Source organism: Nelumbo lutea, chromosome 5, assembly GCF_056320005.1.
Source record: "Nelumbo lutea isolate HS-2025 chromosome 5, American lotus-T2T, whole genome shotgun sequence".
Lineage (NCBI taxonomy): Eukaryota > Viridiplantae > Streptophyta > Magnoliopsida > Proteales > Nelumbonaceae > Nelumbo > Nelumbo lutea.
Genome location: NC_142688.1, coordinates 18,011,183 through 18,037,442, shown reverse-complemented (window position 1 = coordinate 18,037,442; position 26,260 = coordinate 18,011,183). Strand labels below are relative to the sequence as shown.

The following is a 26,260-nucleotide window of genomic DNA, read 5'->3' as shown; positions in this document are numbered from 1 at the left end:
CCATTACTCCCTACTGGTAAATGGGACAGTGGTCGATTTCTGCCCAGCCTTGAGAGGGATTAGGCAAGGAGACCCCCTCTCTCCCTTTTTATTTACTTTGGTAGCTGAAGTTTTGGGGAGACTAATTTATAGAGCAGATTCCAGGGGCTTAATCAGAGGTTGGAGAGTTGGGAGGGAGCTTGTGCCACTCACACATTTGCAATTTGCAGACGACACCATACTCTTTTGTAAAGTAGGGAACCCTAACAGGATTAGAAATTTGAAGCTCACTATACGACTTTTTGAGCAAATGTCAAACCTTAAGGTGAATTTTGAGAATAGTTGTATAGTTGGGGTAAATATGGGCGAGGGGGAGAACTCTAAGGCTGCAGACATCTTAGAATGTGCAATAGCAAACTGGCCCCTTAATTACCTTGGTTTGCCATTGGGTGATAACCCTCATAAAGGTGAGTTTTGGGTTCCGGTTGTGGAGAGGTTTGAAAATAAATTAGCAACTTGGAAGAAAAATTATTTGTCTCTTGGAGGGAGAACCACCCTAATCAGGTCTACTTTAGCTAACCTTCCTATTTACTTTTTGTCAATCTTCAAGATTCCGACAAAGGTGGCTAGTAGATTAGAAAAACTAATGAGAGACTTTCTCTCGGAGCCAGGGGAGGAGAAGGACCATAGGGTGGGGTGGGAGATGGTTTTTAGGAGTAAGAGGGAGGGAGATTTGGGTATCGGGAATTTAAGGATTAGGAACTTGGCTCTTCTGGGGAAATGGCTTTGGAGGTTCTCATTGGAGAAGGACAAACTTTGGGTGAAGATAGTGGAAAGTATTCATGGGGTTGCAACAAATGGATGGGACTCTGGGATTCTGGCAAGGAGTACAAGAGCATCTCCTTGGAAAGCTATTCAAGCTATTCTACCTTTGTTCTCTCCATGGATCAGGTATGACTTGCACTCAGGCAATCTCATTAATTTTTGGGAACATGTTTGGATTGGGGACTCCTCCATAAAAGACCAATTCCCAAGCCTTTTTGCCCTTTCCACTTTTAAAAATGAACTAGTGTCTTCATTCATTGTTCCTTCTAATTCTATTTCTGGGGTCGGCTGAAACTTGGGCCTACGAAGAGATATCAGGGACATAAAGCTTGATGGTATCTCATCATTGTTATCCATTTTTGAAGGGGTGTTCCTAGAGCCAACAGAGGCAGACAGTAGAATTTGGACTCTCACCCCCTCTAGTTCTTTCACTTGTGCCTCTTTCTTTAGTGCTCTCACACATTCTTCTTCTCCGGGCTTGTCTTTCCTTGTTAAAGAGGTGTGGTGTCATACTATACCTCCTAAGCTTAGGGGTTTCTATTGGGAAGCTTTTATGGAAAGAGTTAACATAGCAGATTTACTTCAAAGAAAAGACCCAATAATTGTTTTTATCCTCACTGATGTGTTCTTTGTAAAGCTGATGGTGAGTCTGGATATCACTTACTAATCTCTTGTTAGTTCACTAACATCATTTGGGAGTGGTGTACTTCTTTGTTTGGGTGCAGGTAGACCCCCCTTCGAATGTGCAAAGCCAATTCACATGTATGCCGTTTCGGCCAACAAAAAGGGCCAAGTTTATGTGAAGGTGTATGAGGGCTGCAGTATGTTGGACAATTTGGGAGGAGAGAAATTCACGAATATTTACAGATAAGGAGAGAAGTTTGGAAGCAATGCTGGAGGTCATCCACATTAGGGTTATACACTGGCTGAAAACCTTGGCTCTGCTCGCAGAATTCTTAGTTGATGAGTTGCAAAGAAAGTGGAAGGAGATAGCAGAACTTGTTCCAATGAGGAAGGCCTCAAATGTTTGTTGGATCCCCCCACCCCATGACTTTGTTAAACTGAACTTTGATGGCAGCAGCTTGGGCAATCCAAGGCCATCCGGAATAAAAGGAGTAATAAGAGATGAACAAGGGAAGCTGTTAGCTATGTATTTTGGACCAGTTGGAGTGGGAGATTCTTTGAGAGCTGAGATTCTTGCAACTCTTGAATGGATACAAAGAATCAAAGATATGCATATTAACAAGTTGATCATAGAAGGAGATTCTAAAGTGGTGGTAAACTGGCTGAAAGAGGATAGTCTTAGACTTTGGAATTACAGTAATGAAAAGAGGAATATCAAGTGGTTGACTAAGGACATGGAAATCCAATACAAATGGGTAAAAGGAAGTGCGAACTCTTTGGCAGATGGTCTAGCTAGACAAGGGGTGAACAGACATTCTATTTTTCGGGCTGTCTTGTAATTTTTGTTCTTTTGATGCTTAATGGTTGTTCTTGCGAGCTAAGATTGCTTAGCCCCCTTGCCCTATAATTTTCTCATATTTTTAATATTAATTCAATCCACAGTTATTGATAAAAAAAAATTATGCCTAGGGGGTGTCAATAGACCGGTTTTGAGTTGGATCCCGTCCAAATCAAAATCAATTTGGATAGATTGGACGGACTGATAAGACATATTGAATTGGACAAATCCAGACTTAATGGTCCAAAGTATTTATTGGATTGGATTGGACCGGGTCCATCCATAATGGATTTACATTGGATTGGGTAAGACTGAACCAATATCCAGTCCATTTGATAGAAAATAAGAATATGGGTGCCAATGGAATGGGTTTGGATTGGAATAAATCTAAATTAAAAGCAATTTGAATAGAGTAGACGGTCCAGATATTGAATTGTAGGGCATATTGGACCAAATCTGGTGCAATTGACACCCCTAATTATGCCAAAATAATGGTGGATTTGGGTTTTTAGAATTCATATAATAATGAAAATGTGTTATTTTGCAAATATCACGTATCATTTACCACCATCAATTTTATTTGCCATTCAGAAAGAGCGCAATATCATTTAGGGGTGCTCATCAAAAACCAAAAAACTGAAGCAAACCGACAAAACTTTGAGACTATTCTCCATCAATCATGCATATACAAAAAATGTGCTATTATCTAATGAAACTGATGATGTAATATTTCTTGATATGCAAAAGTTCATTATTATATTTGTTAGTAACATGAAATTCATTAATTTCAGGAAAAACAAAGCCATACAATCTGGAAAAACTTGCAGGGCTGTTAGCTAGGTTATTTGCAGCCCGAGGTACCCACATGAATGAATGGTTCACGACTTCATGGTGGATGCAAGTGATTTGATTTCTTTCAAAGTATTGATGTGTTATGTAGAAAAAAAGTTATGGACTGGATTCTCATTTTTCCAAAATTTGAAGCAGTCTCAAAGGAATACCTTGGAAATGGGTGTTGGTCTTTATTTGAATTGGAACCAAGGAGTTAAATTTTTGTATTTGTTTCTTTGGGGTGTTTTTTTGTTTATTTTTCTTTGGAGCTGTATCACTGTATGCTTGGTGATCTCTCATATTTGATGTACTCCTTTTTTTCTTATTAATAAAATTCTTTTCTTTTTCTTTTTGCCAGGAAAAAATGTTTCTGAGTCCAAAGACCTGAAGTAAACCAACCAATTGCAGTCCTACAGTCACCTTCAATGATGATATAAGACCAACTGTTAGTGTTGCACAGCCTCAGCCCATGAAAATGCTATGGTTTCTCTTTTCAAGGAGTTCCTTTCCCCAATTGGGCCACTAAAACTTAGCAAGAGTCCCCCCCCCCCTCCATGGTTTCTTACTGCTCCCCCAATTTCTTGATGGGCCGGGATTACAGAGGCAGCAATCATCAAAGTTGAGTTTTAGCTTGCCATTTACTGGTCTCTCCCAAGTTGCCAGTATTTGTCACCAACTAGTTCTAGGTTTCATAGTTTGTTATTGAATCCCAGTCTATAAGATATAGTCCATTGGGATTCCTTTGAATTCTTCTCTAGCCATTAATCAATATGCAACCTTTATTGTTATGTTTTCTATGAGTGTGCACCACTAGCTTTTTTTTGTTGAATATTCTTGTGTATACAGAAATTCATTATTACTATCTTTTGGTATTTTCCAATACAAAATAATAAATAAATAAATTCTTTATCAATAATAAAAAGTTAAAAATACAGCACATGTCAACAAAAATCATAACTAATAAATTAAAGATTGTGTGAAAAAACCACCATCTTACTAGTTGCTCCTAACCAACCTAAGTGCCTAGGTGACAGGGTGATGCCCTATTGCCTACTCATGTTGCAACCATGGTTATCAAGGAACCAAGGCCAGATTAGGTGATAGTATCTCCCCTTGGTGCGAACCTAGGTGACAAGGGCGTTCTTAGTTGCCTATTTGACCACCTAGGCATTGCTTTGTGTCTCAGAAAAGTACAGAAAAGGAAGAGGTTGAGCCCCCACTTTGTCGTGGAAAAAGAAGTGGAAAAAAAACCCAAAAAAATAAGGAAAGAAGGGGTGGTACCCTTGTTTCAAACTCTGTATCACTGGAAGTCTAACAAAATAAGAAATTAAGAAAAACGCAATTGGGTTATGAGAAAAATAAAGAAAATGATATGGTGCATCACTGCCTATCTTAATATTATAAAATCAAGAAAAAAAAAAACAGAAACTATAGAACTTTCTATAGAATATAGATTCTATATAAATAATTTGGATTTTTCCTTTTGGGTGAGGCAAGCACCAATACGCACCTAATCTCCTTGACAACTATGCATACTAATACGTACAACATATGATTTTATGTATCATAGAAAACAAATAAAATATAGGATATGGGTTGGATAAGTGAGGAATTATTTAAGGACCTAGAACTTAACAATGGATATGGCACTAAATAGAATGGAATGGCAAAATAGGATTCATGTAGCTTATCCCTTGTAGTTAGGACAAGGTTTAGATAATGATGACGGTGATAAAACAAATAAAATATAGCACAATATACAACATATGATGAGATGCTTGCTTTTTTCTTAATAAATATGATAAGATGCTTGCCTTATTTATCATATCAAGGATGCACTTAGGATTGGAGACCAAGAAATAACACAATGTGACCTTTTCTAGTACCTTGGTTCAATAGTTAACAAGGTAAAGATTGGGGAGGATGTTGCCCATAAAATTAGAGCAGGATGGGCAAGATGAAGGGGTGCATATGGAATCTTATGTAATAAGTGAATACCACTTAGATTTAAAAGAAAATTCTGAAAAGCAGTTGCAAGACTAGCTTTTCTGTATGGAGTAAGTGTCGGACAGTCAAGAAACGTGTCCAAAAAATGAGTGGCAGAAATGTGTATGCTGAGATGGATGAGTGGAAAAACAAGAAAGGATAGAGTCAAAAGTGAAGTTGTAGCAGCAGGCCCCACTCAGAATTATTTCCATAGTTGTATCAGATTGCTGAGAACCAGGATGCGGCTGTGGCAGATTGCTATAAATTAATTGGCAACATTGTTTTCTGGTGCCCTTCTTTTCGAAGACACTTCCAGGATTGGGAGATTGCCAAGGTTGCTGAGCTACCGATCTCTCTTCAGTCCTTGGATTTGAATAATGATGACAGTTGGAGCTGGAATTGGAGTACTGATGGCCTTTTTTCAGTCAAACCCTTTGCCCTCAAGCTTTCAGATGGGAACCCAGCTGATGTGCCCGCTTCCAGAATTTGGAATCCGATTTCCCTCTCAAAAATCAATACTCTGGTATTGGCAGTGGTGTTGGAAAGGTGTCTAACTAAAGTTAATCTGGCCAAAAGAGGGGTGCAGGTCCAGGATCAGTTATGTGTTCTATGCTGGTGGTTATGAAGTGGGTTGGGAACTTCATGGCCTCTCAAAGCTTGCCAGTAGTGTATGAATTTCTATCCTGGCTGCAGTGATAATCACCATTTGGGCAGAAAGGAATAGGCAGTTGTTCCAGAAAGTCTCCAAATATTTGGGTGTTTTAATTTCCTTTCTTTTGGAAAGCTGGTCATTGCAAAGATCTTCCTAGGTAGTCAGCACCAGTGAACATTGCCACAAACTATGAAGTACACACAAAAAATGTCATAGATTCTCCTCCAAAGCATATAGTAAAGACTTCGAAATGAATCCTCCTAGGCTAGTTGTTTCAATAAGAAATCTGCCTCTTCTTGTGCGGCTGCTGAAGTAGATTGATTCACCTGAAAGCCTTTCATAGCTTCCTAGATGCAGAGACATTTCTGTTCAAAAGCAAGAGTTTTTTGTCATTTCCTCCCTATACCATTTCTGTTGTTTTGGTTCTGGAGCTCTGTATTTCCTAGAGTTGCCATTTTTATCTCTCAGAGATCTAGAGGGAAGTATGAGCATTCTCAAGCTAGAGAGTAATGGGGTCTTTCCCTACTGTTGAAACAAGACTGAGCACAGTCAAACCCCCTATTTAAGGTTTTTGGTGCTGGGAGTAAAAATCTTGAAGAAAGCAGAGCATTAGTCACAAAAGGGTAATATTAGGTTTACAAAAATTCTACTCATCACATGATGTCACATGTGAACCGATTGTGACAGAACACTACCGGATGTTAACGGCTGGGGAGGATTCAGTCAATTGTCAGAAAACTTAGGGATACCTTAAGACAATATGCAAACAATAGGGGTAGAGTATGTCAATTTCCTAAACCCTAGGGGTACTTTAAGAAATTTTCCCTTAATGAAATTACATTACCTTTTCTCAAAAAAAATTAAAAAAAAAGTCAAAGTGAAGTCATTCGGACAAACCTTGGGGTAGCTCCAAAAGGTGATAAAAAAGAGTCAAAAGTGAAGTCATTCAGACGAAGCTTGGAGTAGCTCCAATGGGTGATGAAATGAGAGAAAGTAGACTAAGATGGTTCATTCACGTGCACCAAAGACCCTCGACAGCACCCATAAGAAGTTAATGTTGCAAGTCGAGCGGGCTAAAGCCTAGAGGGGGTAAGGGTAGACCAAAACGGACATGGCTTGAAATAGCAAGAAATGATTTAAGTGCTAATAATTTAATAAGATACTGCATTAAACAGCACAGAATGGCATAACAGAATTCATGTAGCCAATCTCATTTAGCTGGGATAAGGCTTGAATGGTGATGGCGATGATAAGATGCTTGGCTTGCTCTTTTCCTCTCCTAAAAAAGTGCCCAATATGTGTGCAAGAAAGGCATATAGTTGTTGCCAAATACAGCATGTGGATATCAATACAGATTGGGTCCAACAAATCAATTGTTTAATGGTAACAAATAAATACCTGCCATAATCAGTAGTATATCTCTTTCTTATCTCCCTTAAGAATGCCCTGGGGCATTGAAATTCCAAAAACTAACATGCAATTTGGTGCTAAAGTCATGGTCCTTGATAAAACCTTTTGTTTTCAAAGAAGACCTTTTGTTTCCGATCATTTTACAAGCAAAAGAATGCAACCTTGGGCGTGGTGAATGTTAATTAATTGGGTGCACATAGTAGTCAATCTAATTTTCAGTTAGTTGAAGAGCTCAAGAGAAAGAAAGAGCCAGCTATTTCATTACATGCTTAAAGCGCTTATGCTTTAAGCATTTTGTAGAGTCGTCTGTAGCCTGTGAGCCTGTGAGCTTTTCTATGGGATGATTTTCATTGTAATCTGTAATCTGTAATCTGTAGTCAATCTTTCCTATGGGATGATTTTTGTTGTAATCTGTAGCCTGTGAGCCTTTTGTGCTCGGATGTTGAGGAAATATCTCCCTTAGAACCCTTATCTCTCTTTCTTTGACTAATAATATTCACCATTTCTCAAAAAAAAAACCATAAAGCGGTCAACCACACTCCATCAAAGGCACACAGTTAATGGTTGTCATATTTGCACCCAACAGATGACCCTTTAGAGGGGCCTCTGATTCTTGAGATATGTCTAGGGCATAAGCAATCAGTGCCATATCAGCTTCATCTTGAGACATGTTCCATACCTAGAATTTCCAGCCATTTGATTCATTGATATTTTCTTAGATTCTTAAAGAGTGCTACTTTAAAAGTCAACACTCAACACAAACACAGGTTTATAGACATTCTCGTGTACACTTTTTTTATCAGCAACACTGAATGATTCATTAATTTTAAAATGAAGGAGTACAACAAGGAGTTGTGGGCAAAGATAACAAGCCCCAAAAGCTATCCCAATATTTATAAAACAGCCCAAAACATGGATTGTCTCTGGATTCCTTCTTTAGCTAACCCATCAGCCATATCGTTTGCAGAACTCCTAATCCACTTTATTTGGATTATCATGTCTTTAGAAATCTGTTTGAAGCGCTTGAATTCATTCTTTAGCTGCCATATTACTCCTTCCCCATTTTCAGCCAACAACTATTTTTGAATCACCTTCAACAATCAACCTGTCGATCCCCACCAGTTCTGATCTCACCACGTCTCCATGCTGAATAGGACCTGAATACATGGCTAGAATGTTTCCATTTTCTTCCCTGAGTACCCCACCAATACCCAATGGTCCAGGATTGCCCCTGCAACTGCCATCAAAATTTAATTTCCTCCCTCCAGCACATGGAGGAGACCAGACCTCATGTATTTTTTGTCTTCTAGAGGAGGAGTGAGCTCCTTTCTTTGTCTTCAAAGATTCTTAAGCTCCTTTCTACCCAATTTGTCCAGACTACTGCTGCTTTGGTGCATCTCCCCAAAATCCTGCCTCTTCTTTTAGAGCAACTAAAATTATGAGAGCTAAATAATCCTTCCAGATTATTAAGAGGAAGCCATCTGCAACCAAAAAGAGACGAAAAAATACTCCCAAATAGAGGTAGCAAAAGGACAAGAAATTAGAAGATGAAAAGCAGCCTCACCATACAACTACTAGCTTGGGGACAAGTACCAATTTGGACTTTTTCTCTAGAGCAAATCACTGGTGTTAATGGAGCCATGATACACTTCCCGACAGAAAGCATTGACTTTTGGAGGAATAGACCAAGACGAAATCTCCTTAACAAGGAAAGAAGGAGAAGGGGATGTGGCTACAAGAGAATTCAGAAAGGATTTGCAAGAAAAAACCCCTGAATGATTAAGTTCCCACTCTCTAGAATCTGAACCACCATGCCCTAAGACCACTAAATTCAACAGGCTAAGTAGAGCAGTAACACTGGGAATTTCTGACTCTCAAGTTTCTAGTAAGGCCCAGATTCCAATTAAAGCCTGAATGGGAAGAGGATGAGCTGATAAAATGACACACTAGTTTTCCTTTAAATCTAAAGAGATCAAAAAGAGAAGGAAAGACCTCAAACAAGAGGGAGTCCCCGATTAGAGGTGTAAATCGGGCCATGTTGCCTGCGGCACGGCACGACAGCACGTGGGTCGTGCCAGGCCCGACACGATGGTTCAAGCCGTGCTGGGTCTAGGATTCTAGGTCCACGGGCCAGCATGGCACAACACAACTATGCATGTTGTGCTGCCCACGGCCCATGTGTCGGCACAGTCCAGCCCGCAGGCCTATAGCGGGCCTGTGCTCGGCCTGCCCGATGAACTAACCATTGGGGGGCCCCGAATGGTTAGTTTCAATTTTTTTGGGGGTTTTTTATAGAAATACCCCCAACAACTATATGGGGGAGTATTTATGTATTTTGGTTTTGGGGGGAGAAAGAATGACACAAGTGCCCCCCAACAACTATATAGCAACTAGTTTGGGGGCGTTTTGGGTAAAGTGATAAATAACTTTACAATGACCAAAATACCCCTCCCAACAATTAAAAAATAGCTAGTTTTTAGGGTCTTTTGGGTAATTGAATTATTTTCAATGCCTAAAATAACCCTATCCTCTACCATTCTTATCACACCAATTCAACAATTCTCTTAATCTCTTCTCTAATTCTCATGCTCCCTCAAGTCTCAATCTCTCATACATTCTTTGATTCTCCAATTCTCAACTTTATTTAAGTTTCAACAAGAAGAATGCTTGCTCAACAACTCAAGTTAGCAATTTGGGAGGCTTAAATTTTGGAGTTGAAAGGCTTCAATCGTTGAAATCAAATTGGGATTCTGAACTGGCAATCTGAGTAAGTGCAATTAAATTAATTTTTATTTTTTTGGAATTTAAAAAAAATGGTCGGCTCCTCCCGAAACCGATTCCCCAACGTGTTCAATGTCGACAATATTCGGTTGCAGCATGGTAGTACACCGATATGGATTCTATTGATATTGAGGGAACTTCCACCCCTAGTACTGATACTAGGGGAAAGAAAAAGAAGGCCACTAAGTTAATTAGCCCGGTTTGGAAAATATTTAAAATATAAGAGGTTCAGGGGAAGGGAAAAAGAGTTGCTTGCCAAAAATTTAAGGAAGACTTTAGCTATTGTAGCAAGGGTGGAACTGGCCATTTGGGCAGACATTTGTTCACCCATGAGAAAAGAAGAAGAAGAAGGAGGAGGGAGAGAAACAACACAAACACAAATTGGGCGAGGGTTTTGGTACTTTTAAATATTCTCAAGAAAAAAAATGAGGGAAGAATTAGCAAAATACATTGTACATGTTGAACAACTATTTTTGTTAGCTGAAGATACTAAACTTGAAAAATAGTTACGTAATTCTATAAATCCATAGTTTAAAAAGTTTCTAGGAAAGATTAGATGCTTTAAAAAAATTTTATCATATAAACAAAATTTAATTCATATGTTATCAAATCTTAATTTTAAAATTGCAATTATTTTTTATATTTGGACTTCTAAATTTAACATAAATTATATTTATGTTACCCGGTCATTTTATTGATGAAATTGACTTTTAAATAAAAGAATTTTAAGTTTTACTAGGCTTGAATGGCCACATACCGGCCCAGCTATTGCCACAAGTGCATGTCACATCTTAAATTTATGTATTTAGGATGCTTTAAATATTATTTCTATTCATATTTCTAAAATTAAAAATTGCATTATATATATATATATATAAGACTTCTAGAGCAAGAAAACAAGAATTTAAATATTTATGTCAAAATTATGATATAAAATATAAACATTTTATATTAGATGCTAAACATAGATGGAATTCTACCAATGCTATGTTAGAAAGTTGTATTTCTCACAAACAAATTCTTTATGACTTAATGCAAAAATGCCTACTGATATTATATTTGAGGAAGATTGGGAAATGGCAATTTGTATAAAGAGATTTTTAAAATGTTTTTACGATGCAACTAATGAATTATTGGGTACTTATTATCCAACTAGATGTAATTTAGCTTGTCAATTAATGATGATTAGTGATTGCTTTGCAAAATATAGAAAGAATCCACAATTTAAAAGTATTGTTAAGATAATGAAAAATAAAAATAAAAATAAAAAATTGAGAGAACATTTCTCCTCTTTATTGCTTAGCTACAATATTAAATCCTAGGATTAAGAAAGATGGTTTAGATATTTCACTTGAAACATATTGTGAAAATATAAATATTGAAATTGGAAATAAAAAAAGAAGAAATTAATAGTTTATTATTTAAAATGTAGAGTTTATATGAATCTAAAGTACAAGGAATAATAAAAATTCTATAACTTGTACAACTACATCTTCCACTTCTGAACTTGAGTCTAGTAGTGGAAGAGGAAACTTTTTTATTTAATAAGAGGCAGAAATCCATTGCCTCGACAACAAGTTCATTTAATGAACTTAATTTTTATTTACAAGTAAATTTTCCTACTTTAGGTAATTCTTCCCTCACCCTGGAGAGAACAAATAATTTTGATATTTTAGCCTGATGGAGTGAACATGCAAAAAATTATCCAGTTCTCACCGCCATGGCACATGATCTACTAACTCTTCCGGTGTCTATAGATCCATCGAAGTCTTGTTTTAGTGCATGTACTATGGTGTTGGACAACAAGAGAAGTTGTATGGATGATGAAAGTCTAGAGATATGCATCTGCTTTAAAGATAGGTTGGATGATGAAGATAGATTACAAGACAAAGGAGGGCATGACACTACACCTAATGTTTCACTTGAAGCAAATTATCAAAGTCAAGAACAATAGGAGAAAATGATGATGATGAAGTCAATATTTTTTGTATACTCAATAGTTGTATAGCTTTTTTGTTCAAATTATTGTAAATTTTGTTTTAATTTTATTTGATATTTTTAATAACGTAATTTTTCATCTTCAATTTGTAACTATATTGTATTTTTATATTTTATTAATTTATTCCAATTTTCATATTTCATTCATCCAACCATTGTATGCTTTGTATCATTCAAATTTAAATGAAATAAAATTCCTATTTTTCTTCTAATTTGTTATTCACTTTGATTCTTTGCCTCTTTGACTTCTTATTTGGTTAAATATTTTTTTCATTTCTTTGTTAGCTTTCTTATTTTTTCAAATAGTTCCCAAAGGAAAGTTAAATATTTTAGTTTTACTTAAATAATAAATAAAAAAATCAAGAATGTAAAAAAAAAAAACTGCCTAGCACGATTGACCCACCCCCAAGGCCTAGCCTGTGGACCAGCCCGACATGGCCCACACCCATGCCACAGCCTGCAACTCGCTCGACCCAGGCCCATGGCATGGCACAGGCCCTTATGGGCTTGGGCCATGGGCCATGCCATGCCAACCCCCCAAATTATCCCTGGGGAGGGCGACACGACCCGTTTTACACATCTATCCATAATCCAAATATCCTCCCAAAACCTTATTCTCTGACCTAAGTCATGCCTTATGTGCATAGTTGTCAAGGCAACGCCTAAGCGGGCGCCTAGGCAACAAGGCGCCCTTTGAGGCTCGCTTCGCCTAATCACCTAGCAGTTTTCTACTTCCTACTATAAATACTTTTTTATTCATTATTTTTTGAGATTATAATTATAAAATAGACATTATTAAACTAAAATATCATTTTGTGTGTCCATATACTAATTTTTTTATTATTTTCTTATATATTACGGTTTAATCAACACAAACATTGCTAAATGCTACATTAAACCCTCAAAGACTTAAAAACCTGAACCAACAAGTAAGGAAGAACTAAAAATTTTATCTAATCAGCATATTTTCCTCTTCCATATATTCTTCTTCTACTTTTTCTTCTTCTTCTACTACTACCACCACCAATACTTTTTATTTTCTTCTTTTCCTATAACAAAAATAAGGGTTCAGCCCCTATATTTTTTGAATTTTATATTCCTTCTTCCTTTTCTTCTCATGAATATGTTGATTTTCTATACTGTAATATAAAATTTATACTTTTCTTATGAAAATCATGAATAATTATTAAAGAAATATGGTTATGGTACCCAGGGAACTACCCTAGGATCTATGTTTTTAACACAAAAAATCCATTGCCTAGGTGACACCTAGGCGCCCGCCTAGGCGACAAGGCACCCCCCCAGTCGCCTAGCCTCGCCTTGGAACCTTGAAAACTATGCTTATGTAAGTGAGGAACACAAGATGAATCTCATGGATAGCCTTCCAAGGAGAAGCCAAAGTAGCTCTATGCAAGCAGCTTGCATCCCACCCATTGTTTGACAGCCCATGGATAATTGATATGACTATTCCACAATAGTGTTTAAAGTGCAAGGCGAGGTGTGTGACTTTTTGAAGTAAGGCGCAAAAATACAAAAAAAAATGCTAAAAAATAAAAATGCCAAAAAATCCAAAAAGATGCAAAAAATAAAAAATATTAAATATAATATTAATAAGAAACATAAACTTGAATTTTAAAATTAATGGTTTAAAAAACCATTATCTAAAATTAAAATACATAAAATAACATGTAAAGCATATTCAAGTGAAAATTTAAATATAAAGTCAAACATATAAAATATTTCCAAGCATGCAAAGCCCATCAACTATACCATTTTATCCCATCTAACCAAGTGATCTTTTTTCCCTCCCTGAGCTCCCAAAGGAAATCTCTCATAATCTTTTCAATTCTTTTTACCATTGCTTGGGGCATCCTAAAACTGACATGAAGTACACTGGGAGATTTGCTAGAGTGAACTTGATCAAAGTTATTCTCCCTCCCATCGAAATATAATTCCTTTTCCAGGCTAGCCTTCTCTCAAACATCACTACTAGGGTCCAAAAACTACCTGATCTAGGGTTGCCACCAAGGGGTAATCCTAAGTAACACAGAGGCCAATTCCCTTTCTCACAACTCAACAAGTCTACCATTGCTCTTAGATCACCATCCTCCAAGTTGATACCAGCCAATAAACTTTTAAACCAGTTGATTTTCAAATTGGAAATCCTCTCAAAGAGCTTCACTACCAGCTTCTGATTTTCTACCCCTTCTCTGCCTTCCCCATCACAAAACACCAAGATCTGCAAACTGCAAGTGTGAGACCAAAACTCTATCCCTTCCTATTACCCAACCCTTAAACAGTTGCATAAAGTTAGCCTTAGAGATTAGCTTACTTAAAGCCTCAACTATCAATTTATCCATAAAAAAAAACAAACAAAACAACTATTTGTGTGAAGAGAAAGGGAGAGAGTGGATCACCATGTCTAAGACCTCGAAGCCCCTCAATGAAATCAACTACCGACCCATTAAACTACAACAGCGAAGTGGCTTGTTTGCAAACAACCTTTGATCCATTTACCCATAAATCCCCAAAGCCATACCCCCTCATGTTAATCAAGAAATCCCAGTCCACTAAATCATAAGCTTTCTCCAAATCCAACTTGATTCCCTTCTTCTTCAACTTTTTTTGAGCCCCACACACTCATTTGCAATAAATTCTGATCTACTATTTGTCTGTCCCAGATAAAAGCCCCTTGGAACTAGGTTATAAGAGGGGGGGACCTTTTCAAGTCCTAGAGAAAGTACCTTGGCAATTATCTTATAGATACTAGTCACTAGGCTTACAGGGCCGAAATCCCCTGGATGAGTGGCATCTTTCTTCTTCCGGATCAAGGCTAAGAAATTTGAACTCATTCCCTAGCTGATTACTCCCCTACTGTGGAATTCCCTAAAAACTTTAATCAAGTCATCTTTAATTATCTCCCAACAATCTTGATAGAAAGCCATTGTGAATCCATTAGGCTCGGGAGCCTTAGATCTATCCATAGAGAAAACTGCTTCCTTAATTTCAATCTCCTCAAACCTTCTCTCCAAAAACCCCACTTGGTTTTCTTCCAAAAAATCCCACTCAAGCCCATCCAAAGACCACCACTCATTGATTGGCTTGCGATATAATGATCTGAAATGGTTTGCAAAGGCCTTAACAATTTCACCTTGATCTGTTATTTTAATCCCCCCACCAATAAAGATGAGATTGAGCTCTTCCTTTTTCTACCATTTGCTAATAGCATGGAAAAATTGTGTTTCCATCCCCTTCCTTAATCCACCTCTCCCTTGACTCCTGCTTCTAGCTGATCTCCTCTCTCAATAAAGTCATTTCTAGCTCCCTTTTAGAGACCAACTCTTCTCCCTATCAATCTAGTACACCTTGCAACTCCTTCCTATCAATCTCCTCAATTTGTGAAATTAGGCTGGCTTTTTTCTCTTCGAATCTCCAATCTCCTCCATTTTTCTACTAGCTTTCCTCCCCCCTTACTACATTCTCCACTTCTCATGCTTTCCCCTAAAGACTCTTAGCTCCTTTCCACAATCTATCTTTGATCCTCCCTCTGATTCTTTCCCAACCTCACTCACATCAACAACAGATAAATCCATGGACCTTTGCACAACGGGAGCAAGATTTGGGTTGTCTGCTATAGCATTAGAGGAGAGGTTAGTAGCAAAACCAAAATCACTAATTATAGAGATTGCCAAAGTTCAAAAGAGGATCGTACTCAATGGGAGGGACCTTTTTAGATTCCTTATTGCCATGAATCGGATCTTGATTGCTAATCAGACCAAAGCTAGTTTTCTCTATGCCCCTTGCTGGAGTTTCCTTCGAAGCTTTATAGTTCCCCTGCCTGTTCACCATCGAACTTTCCATATTTTGCTGCTCAAATGAGAAGGATCTCCTATTTGTTCACCATCTGACTTTATAGTTCCCCTGCCCGTTCACCATCTGACTTTCCATATTTTGCAATTTCCCTACCAAAGACATGTCAACCTAATTGTTGAAGTTCTCTTGAAGAGCTCTTTCCCCCAACCCAATCTGCTTATATACTTTAATGTCAGAGCACTCCTAAATCTATGTTTCACTAACCTTCTCTCCCTCAAACAAAGCACCAATAAGCATATCCTCCGTCATCCAAGCAAGCTTGAATAGTCCCATCAACACTTCTAAAGCTAGAGCCTAGAATCGCCTTCAGAAAAGCTCTCTTCCTTAGAATTGTCACAGCTGAGCCACCGGCTGTTGTCATTATCGTCCCCCTGAACTTCCTTCGATCGAGCATACCTAGGGTTAGGCTTGTCTTGTATTGACTAGAGTGCTTGACCCACTGTAACTGGGTTGAATTTCCCAAATTTTTACCGTTAGAGCTTGGCAGGGATGATGATACACCCACCTTAGCATCTCCCGTCATCCCCCCCTCTTCACGACCCCATGTGTGAGATTTAAGTTATCAAGTGAGGTCGATTTGGAGCAATATCCAACCACTTGGTCCACCCTGGTTCAATAACTTTCAATCCCGCTTTCTCTCCTTTTAGAGCCTCCACGTAGGACAACGGTCCACTTCTTCTATATTCAAAAGGACTTGAAAACCCATTAAGGGTCTTTCAAGCCTAATAAAATTTTGCCCGACAATCTAATTTCCTTTAAGGGAAAAATGATATTGATGCTCGAGCCTTCCTTGCTTTCTTCTCCATGTGGCCTTCTATGTGCCATGTGAGCATCATCTTCAACCTTTCTCCCTTTCTTCCCCAGTGTCGGTTCTACTTCCAATGCTATCCATACCTGCCTCCATCTCCCATAACAAAAAAAAAAAAAAACTTCAATTAGTCTTGGAATATTCTCTGGCCTGGATGCACCCACCTGCAAGGTAGCCACATGAAGATCAGATACATGCATTTCTTGAAGGGAACCTCCACACAACGCTGCAATCTGGAAAAGAATCTCCTCTATCCAAAGATTGAACAAGAGTCGAGTCCCACGATTTTCAGGCTAATAGAATCACACTCTACCTCCATATTCTGTCAACTGAATGAAATCTCCCATATCACTGTTCTTCTTCTCCACAATAATTTTTTTTAATACACAGTTCCCCTTTCCATCCAGTCTCTATGATGGCAAATGAAGTGCCATCAATGAACCCTTTGAACCAACTTGTAGCTTCCCTACTTAACACCACCACAAATATTTTGTCTTCTCTGATTTTGATCGCCAAACTACCACATGTTTCTTCTAATAGGAATCTCCTCTTTTCCACGGCTAGAAACTTCTTCCACCTATTCGCCGAAACAAACTTCTCCTCCATGATCCTTTTCTCCTCTTAAGTTCCTTCTTGCCTTCTTTAGATTTCTCAACCAACTATTCTTTTATCTTCCCAAGCAAATTCAAGCTATTCTTCTCCTGTACATTCTCGTGTACACTTGCCTAGTTTTTTTTGGTTTATTGGATGGTCAAGATTCCTTTTGTCAAATCAATCCTCGATTAGTTTCCAACCAAGAAGATCTCATGGATTGAATCCCCCCTCAGCAATCACTGTATCTATCGTGCTTACAGTCTGTGTCTCTAGACAAGTTTAAGTATCAGCTGTCTGGATTCTATTTCAAGACATTTCGATCTTGCAAGTAGAAACTGTGACTAGGTGATGGAGCACTAAGAAATGAATTACACTTACTGGTTTCCTGGTCCAACCCAACTTCAACTGTTTCACACTACGCCAATCACCAGGGGAGCAATTCCGTTGTTTACATTTCCTGAATCGGAAACCGAAGGCCAAATAGAAGATGGCATAAGGAAGTAGATAAGTTATTATTATTTAGGGCATTTTCTCAAAGATACTTCGATTTTTTTTTTTTTAATTCATGGAAGAATGGGGGGATGCAGGAAAGGTGAGAAGAGAGAGCTGAGGAAGGCGAATAGTGATTTGAAGAGAGAGGGAGTGAGAGATTGAACAACAAATGTCTTTTAAATCAAGGGCAATTTGGTCCCAAGAAAACTTTTTCCATCCTACTTAGTTTTTGTAATTAGTTTCTAAACATAACTGAATTTGTCCTTTTTTGGTTGAACATAACTGAAATGTTCAATTGACTAAACTTGGTCATTTTTTTATGCAAAAAGCCCTTAATAAAATGTTAGTCTATCTCTCATCTTGTTCATTAATAGAATCCTTGATCCCTGATAAAAGAATCACTTTTTTTTTGTTCTTCTAAAAGAAAATCTAGGGCATCCGTAGCAGTTCTTTGAAATTCTAAAACACTTCTTACTAGCATCTGGAAATGAGAACAAGATAGATTGATGAGGAAACCGTATAGCTTTGGAAACAAAGCAAAAGCTTCAAATCAGGAATAGAATCCTCACCTCTATCACTTCATCATTCGGAGCTGCGCAAGCCGGAAGCTTCCCAGCCGTTAAAACACTAATCTTGACGCCATTTTCCTTCCTAATCCTGTCAATAACCTTTCCTCCTTTCCCCATAACCGCCCCAACCTGATTGGTTGCCGCCAGCAATCTCCAGGATACGGCCCCGCCTGGTGGCGGGAAAACCGCTTGGGTCTCCGCCTCGACTTCCAAGACTCTCTCGAATATCCTAACAAGCGCCTCTTGTGCAGACGAAACTTCGAACTCCACTTCACCCTCTTTATCCCCCTCAGCTAAGCCCTTTAATCTTATCTTCTTCTTGGGACTCTCAGGAGCGACGATATAAATGATACGCTCGTCGCAAACAGGGATAGGCTCTTCGACGCGGATCTTGGCTCCGGTCTCTTTCTGGTACTGCTTGACGATGCTGCCCGATTTCCCGATGACGCCGCCAATGTTGGAGACGTGGCAGAGTAGGCGGAAGGCGACTTGGCCATGAGAGAGAACAATGGGAGGCAGAGGGGCTCGGCCCCGTTTGGATGCACCGTTGGCGCTGTTGGGATTGTTTTCTGGCATTCCGGTGATGTTGTATAATGGACGCTTCGCAGGTGGAGAGAGAAATGGTCCCTCCATTCGCTTTAAATATATTTACGATTTTTCTCCCTTTCCTTCCCTCTGCTTCTGCGAACTAGTCGCAGAGGGGGAGGAGGAGCGAGAAAGGAATGGAGAATTCTTCAGTTTGTCCTCGCCTTTGATTCTTTCTCTCCACCACTGCTCACTCTTACTCACAGTCGTGAGCGGTGGTGATCTTGTTCGCGACTTGGCGATCCTCCGTCGCCACGGGCCACGGGCCACGGCCATAGTCTAGGTTTTTCACGTCTAATCGATAAAATACGCCTCAGTGCGTAATGCGCTTAACAACGTAGCATACAATACGGTACATTCTAGACGTATTCAACACGCTACGATCAGAACCGCATGATCAATAATTCCTTTATCGTCCTGCTGAGCTTATCATCATAAAGCATAAGTGAGTTTTGTTTGCATGTTGTATTGATATTTTATACCTTACCGGGAGATGATACACCAATTGGACGGTCTTGATTAATGGACCGGTGATTAATTGTTGACTAATGATGGGGAGGTTACCTCTTCCTCGGCTCGCTCAAGGTTTCGTCAACCTTGGAGGTGGTTTGGTTGTAGATAGAGATGGAGAAACCTTTCTTACCGATGTTGAGGGCAAGGTTTTGGTCGGATAAAAAATTAAGATACATATCCCAATAAATATATTACTAATAATAATAATAAATTTTAAGTAATTATATATAAGTTATTTAAATATAAAAATCCATATTTATAATCATTTAATTATAAATTTAAAAAATGATGAAATAAATAAAATGTAAGAAAAAAAAACTAAAATATGAATGTGTATACATCAATTTTCAAATAACCAATATAAATGTTATATGTGTACATCAATTTATATTAATATTTATTAGTATATGAATTTTAATAAATAATTTTAGCATTTATTAATAAGGGTTCGAGTATGATATGGAAAAGATATGATATCTGAACCAATCAATTGAACATTGGAATCATAAACATGGTAGCCAATTAGGTGTTATTTACCAAAATTCATGGATGAGTTTTGATTGGTCAAAACTCTTCCCATACCATATCTTTTCAGCATCATAAATTTTCCCCATTAATAAATATCCATTAAGTAAAGAGAAAATTTACTTAAAAATAACAATGCATAATAAACAAATGGGTGTGACCTATTGGTAACTTACAGTTGTTAAAACCTAGTAACTAAGGTTTGAATTTTGCCATTGTTTAAATTTTGTAGTTTTATACTAACAAAACAAAATTAATAGACATGATCATTAATTAACGGAATTAATGAGAGAGTATCATTAATTAGTGGAATTAATAAGAGAATTGAAATTAAGCGCTAAAATTTAAATTAAATTTAAAGTATGAATAATTGACTAATTAATGAAAGAAAAGTTAGAATTAAATATAGAAGTAATTAAAGGAATTAATGAATGAGGGCACCTAAAAAAATCAAATGTATCAGGCCGATACAAAGCTGAAACAACCCCATACATGCAAAAAGAGAATGGTGGCAAATGGAATATTCTAAGCAATGGTACCTTTGCAAGTGTTTAGTGGTATTAGGGTTTACATTGTATTTTTGCTTTTAAAAAGAGAATGGTAAAAATCATGAATGAGATTATCGAATGAGGGCAAATTTGATATTTTATGATACTTTAATGATGTCTTAACGATTATTTAGGGGTAATTCATAAAATTATACATCATCTGTTTGGGCCAATGAAGTTTTTGTCGAGTTTTTTAAAAGTTGAAGGGAGATATTTATTAGGGAAATTTTCACTTTAGCACCTTGAACTTTAGGGATCATGTGAAGTTAGTACCCAAACTTTCAAACATGTCATCGGTCAAAATTTATTAATTGGCATTAAATACCATGCAAAAAGACAAAAATGCCCTTCACCTCTCGAATAAAAATCAGATATCTCCTCTCTAGTTTTAGAAAATGGAGAGAAGGATGTGTCATAGGCACCCAAAGAGGGGGGACGTTAAGCTCCGGTAATGGTCTCTATTGTTGGATATATGACCGAGAAAAGCTCAGGTCGTCGAGATAATTGCCCGGTGAGTCCAAAACCGCGACCCAGGTGCACATGTTCACCGTCCAAAGGAAGGCTTTCTCCCTCTTCTCAGGAGGCCAAAATGGAAATAAGGGTATCTCAGCTCCACCGGGCATTCTTCTCGGCACTGCTGCTCTTATGGCGTCATGTCTTACATCAGAAGTAGTCGGGTTGTTCTCGTTCCAAGATAACTTCAATATAATGTGGTCTGAGGACTACTTCAGTACCTCCCAAGATGGGTAGATCTGGTATCTCTCCCTCGGAAAAAAAAATACAGGTACAGAGAAACCACAGAGTTCGAGAAAATAGAAACATGTCTTTCTTCATTCTTTATCTAGTTACTCACAATCTCCTTTGAAATATTCAGTAATTGAGCGATTTTTTTTTTCGAATTGGGTTTCATGATTTAAAACCCAAAGCCGTTGCTCTTTCATGATATAAATCATTCTTTACATTCTTTGAAGTCTCCGATTGTGTTCCGCCATGAAGAGAATATGTTGCGGGTTACGAAGTAGAGATGCAAATTTGGGTGGTTCAGAATGAAACTCAAGTTGGTAAGAGGCGACTCTGTTGGTGTGGTGACGGCATATTACGTAAGTCTATACAGCATAGAGATTATTAGTACAAAGTTGATCTGATAACTTCCTCTAAAGTTTCACTTTTTCATTCGCAACGAATTCAACTATTAAAAGGCGAGACTTGATATGATGGATAAATGTATGTTCTTGCTCTTGTCTTACCTTTAACAGATGTGTTGGGATCCAAGAGCTGGGCCTAAGAGAAGTGAACTAGATTTCAAGTTCCTGGGGACAAAATTGGGCTGCCCTGTACCAACTTTTACAAGAACGGTGTCTTCCTTAGTCCAGAATCTCAAACACCTCAAGGTCTTCAATTGGTTTAGTCTCAAGGTAGAAGGTAATGAAAAGTGTTTTCTTTTGAAGGGTAGTTTTGATATTTTCAAAAATTTTAAATTGCACATGCCATCATGTGATCTGATAACTTATCGGCCCAGGTTTTGGCAATCCTTATTTAAGTTACCTTTAATTACAGCATTTAATATGTCATTAAATGTTATTTAAGTAAAATAACTTGTTTAAAAAGCACAAACCAAAGATAACAAGTTTTGAAGGCAAGTTATTTGGTTACAACAATAATCAATTAACCATTATGCCAACCTTAATTACTTATTAGAACAACATGTTTTTTATACTTAAAGTAATCTTTCTTGCTTTGGTGGATGTTTCTCAACAAATGTTATAAATTTGATTATTAATATTTATATAATAATAAAATAAAATAAGTTTTATTTATTTATTAAAAATTAAGGTATATATTAACTTGTATACATAATAGATGTTATCTAAATCTATATATAATACATGTTAAGTAATAAATGACTTCAAAAAATATTAAGTAATAAATATTAGTATATATACACACACATTTTAGTTCTTCTATTATTTTTCAATGGTTACCGATACTTTATATAAATCATTAAAGAATGATTTTTATGTTTAAATAAATTAATAATACTCACATAAAACTCATTTTTATTATTGCTTGTATTTTTAAGGATTTTTTCTAGTGTATCAATGTGTATCTTGATTTTTTGTTCATATCTATATGTTTCTAAAGTGTATCTCGATACGTCTCTTAAAATTACCTTTCCGATACACCTTGCGTTTTGGATACTTTAAACCTTGAGTTAAACATTTATTCACTATTCCATTGATGTGGTGCATAATGGACCTAGTTGTCAATAAACGATTTATCAAATACTTTTCTCGGTTTTGAAGACAAATAAAATACAAACATTTATGTAATAAATAAAAGATGTACCAAACACATACAAAGATACAATATCGATGCGAATATTGCCCTACATTTATTTGACTGGATTGGGTAAAGGCCTGGATACAAACATAATGTCAAGTGTTATTTATCTACCTCAAAAATCCTCATTCGGACCCGATTGAACAACACTAATATTCTACTTGTCAATGATAAGCAAATAACTTATAAGCATTAGCTTGTCTATGAGAACTCCTGTGAATTGGTCAAGGATGTTCTATTAGTGTTGGACGTGGTTAGCCTGAGGAGAATGAATAGGAAAGGCGAGCACAAACTTAAAGCTCACTATTAAATGCTATAATAATCTGCTTGTGCCATTGGCCAAATTTCTTGTGATCAATGTTTTCGAATTATTGTTGACCCGGACTATCGAACTGGAAACCATCAAAGCAACTAGTTCCATTTTACCCCAAACCTATTCCTTGGTAAAAAAACCGTTGAATAAGTCAACAAACTGTTGACCTGGATGGTTTTATTGCTGAACCGTTCAACCTGAAGGATGGTTCACAGTTTATTACTTTTGACAAGTTAGAACAAGAATGAAAAGAGAAAATCTCTTAAATTTGAGATCTAGTGGAGAGAGAGATCAGTTGAGAGATGTGTGAAATAGTGGGAGAGATCTGAGAGATCTTACATTTAGATATTTGGCAGAGTAGTCTAGACGATAGATCTACGAGAGAGTGAGTGAGATATGAGACTGAGAGAAATCTCATATCTATTTTCATCGCTAGTTTGCCACCATCTCTGTCGCTGTTGTTGCTATAGTTCGCCATCGTCGTTGCCACTGTAGCCTACAAATGACTTCCTCCTCCTCCTCCCCCTCCTCTCCTTCTTCTTCTTCTTCTTTTATATTTGTAAACTAACAAACTTGACTGACTCAAACTCCTAACTCCAAATAACAGGGGATGCACTAACTCGTAACACTCCCCCTTAGTGCATTCCCTCGATCAATAAGACCAAGTCTTGTTCGAAATTCTTCAAACTTAGCTCTAGAGAGAGCCTTGGTAAAACCATCTGCAACCTGTTGAGTTGTACGTATGGCACGCAACTCAATTTCTTGATTCAACACCTTTTCTCTAGCTCTCTTCTTTCTCTTCTAAACTCTCTCAACTGCTGACAGCTTCTCAAATCTCTCTCATTCTCAAATGGTCAAACCTTATTTCTCTTATATTTATATGCATCTTACCCTAATATTCCAATCTAATGGGTAAGATGACATATCACCTATTAAAATATTTAAACGTTTGACTTAAACAGTTGAACCAATGACCCAAAAACCCTTGGTCCGAATGATTCTGTTTCTAGGTTAGTTTTTTAAATATTACTTATGATTAATAAAATGAAGGCTGTTTAAAAGTGATTTTAGGGCTCTCTAGCTTATGCGACAAAAGGGTTGTCGTAGGAACAAGGCCACATATGATACAATTACACATGGGCTTTGTGAAGGTACGAGGGTTTTCTACTATGAGAGAAGACATTTGTAGGCCAAATATTCGTACTTGCACAGTTCTATATCAATACCTTGTGAATCAGGTAGGAGATCAGAAACATTCGATTTGTTTCAAGAAATGCCAGAGAGATATATAACAAAAGAAGTGAACAGAAAATATATATTTATTACTCAATGAGAACAGAAAACAGATTCTGGAAGTAAAGACTCAAGTCACTCTACCGTACTTGAGTTTACAGGACTCTAATTTATAAGAAAAAAAAATCTAACTGCTTCCTAATATTTCTCAATCAACTAAGACTTAGTGGACTCCTATTTTCACTCAACTGATTCTGACCAAAACAAACAAGGACGGAACATGGCTAAAGAAAAGTTCAAATAAATATATGTAAACTAACAAACTTGACTGACTCAAACTCCTAACTCCAAATAACAAGGGATGCACTAACTCATAACACTCCCCCTTAGTGCATTCCCTCGATCAATAAGACCAAGTCTTGCTCGAAATTATTCAAACTTAGCTCTAGAGAGAGCCTTGGTAAAACCATCTGCAACCTGCTGAGTTGTATGTATGGCACACAACTCAATTTCTTGATTCAACACCTTTTCTCGAACAAAATGATAGTGAGTAGCAATATGTTTTGTACAGGCGTGAAACACAGGATTTTCAGCAACTCTGATGGCACTTTCATTATCATAGAAAATAGAAATAGGAAAGTTTTGTGGCTGCACATACATCACAAAGAAGTCTTACAAGCCAAATACACTCCTAAGTAGCCAATGTGGCTGTGACATATTCAGCTTCTGCACTTGACAATGCCACTGTGCTTTGATTCTTTCTGCACCAAGATATAACTGCTGAGCCAGTATTAAAACAATAACTTGAAGTGGAACGTCTATCATTGACATCTCCAGCCCAATCGGCATCGACAAAGCCTTGCAGAGAATATACCTTTTGACGTTGATACAACAACCCATAATCCAAAGTTCCCTTTACATACCTTAATATCCGTTTTGCAGCAGCCATATGACCAGTGCATGGTCGCTCCATAAACTAAGACACCACGCCCACTGGGTATGTAATATATGGCCGAGTTATCGTCATATATAATAAACTTCCCGCCATCCTGCGGTACTCAGTTACTTCGTTCAAAGGTTCTTCTTCATCCTTCTATAATTTGCAACCTGGATCCATAGGAGTAGTTGTAGAATTTTCATTTTCCATACTGAACCACTTCAAAATCCTTGCAACATATCCCTTTTGTGAAATAAAGTAACCGTTTGATCTTTCCAATTCCAAACCCAGAAAACAATGAGTTTCAGCCAGGCTTTTTATTTCAAAACGAATAGACAACTTTTCTTGAAGGCGCATAATTTATGCTATATCATCTCCTGTAACTATCATATCATCCACACACAAAAGAATCATGGTGGACAATGATGCTTTTATTTTCACAAAGAGACTAAGGTCAGAATTTGAAGGATGAAAACCACAGAACAAGAGATACTCAGCTATCTTCCTGTACCAAGCTCTAGGTGCTTGTTTGAGACCATAGAGGGCTTTCTTGAGTTTGCATACATAATTAGGAAACTTCTCCGACACAAACCCCTGTGGTTGCTCCATATAAAGAATGCAGCAGGATTGAATGTATCTTCGTAATCCAGACCATACTGCTGAGAAAAACCACGAGCAACCAAGCGTGCTTTGTGTCTTGCAGTTGTGCCATCTGCCGCATTCTTTAACTTGTAAACCCATTTACAAGTAAGAACATGTGTAAAAGGTGCGGCAAACCTGGACATATTAAGCCAAACTATCGCGTTAAGCTTACAGCATCAGATGTTAATGTAGCATATGAAGCAAAAGATGTCGAGGAGCCGAAATGGGACAATTGTCTGTCTATTGAGGTAATAAATTAGCCTGATAACATTGCTTCTATTATGCATCAAAATGACATAAATATAGATGCTACTAGTTGCATTGATTATGAGAAGGACTGGATTGTTGATTCGGGCTGCTCACA

At 37.4% G+C, this 26,260-nt stretch overlaps 1 protein-coding gene and 1 long non-coding RNA gene across 4 annotated transcripts in view; one reads left to right on the top strand and one right to left on the bottom strand.

The window, feature by feature from the left end:
* LOC148850692 (KH domain-containing protein HEN4-like) overlaps window positions 1-19,165 on the bottom strand; it is a 31,172-nt gene extending 12,007 nt beyond the window's left edge. For 2 of the 3 annotated variants that reach the window (XR_016099649.1, XR_016099650.1), the window contains exon 1: window positions 18,261-19,121. Coding sequence is in view for 1 of the 3 variants with exons in the window: in XM_088946893.1 (XP_088803019.1) it covers window positions 18,261-18,893 (633 nt within the window). In the remaining 2 variants the exon portion in view is untranslated. Of the gene's footprint in view, window positions 1-18,260 lie in introns of all 3 variants that reach the window. The other variant, XM_088946893.1, reaches the window with a different exon arrangement.
* A 1,656-nt stretch (window positions 19,166-20,821) lies between these two features.
* LOC148850691 (uncharacterized) lies at window positions 20,822-22,610 on the top strand. The gene is made up of 3 exons (XR_016099954.1): window positions 20,822-21,215; window positions 21,403-21,531; window positions 21,688-22,610. It is a non-coding gene; the product is annotated as an uncharacterized LOC148850691 (long non-coding RNA).
* The last annotated feature ends 3,650 nt before the right edge of the window (window positions 22,611-26,260 follow it).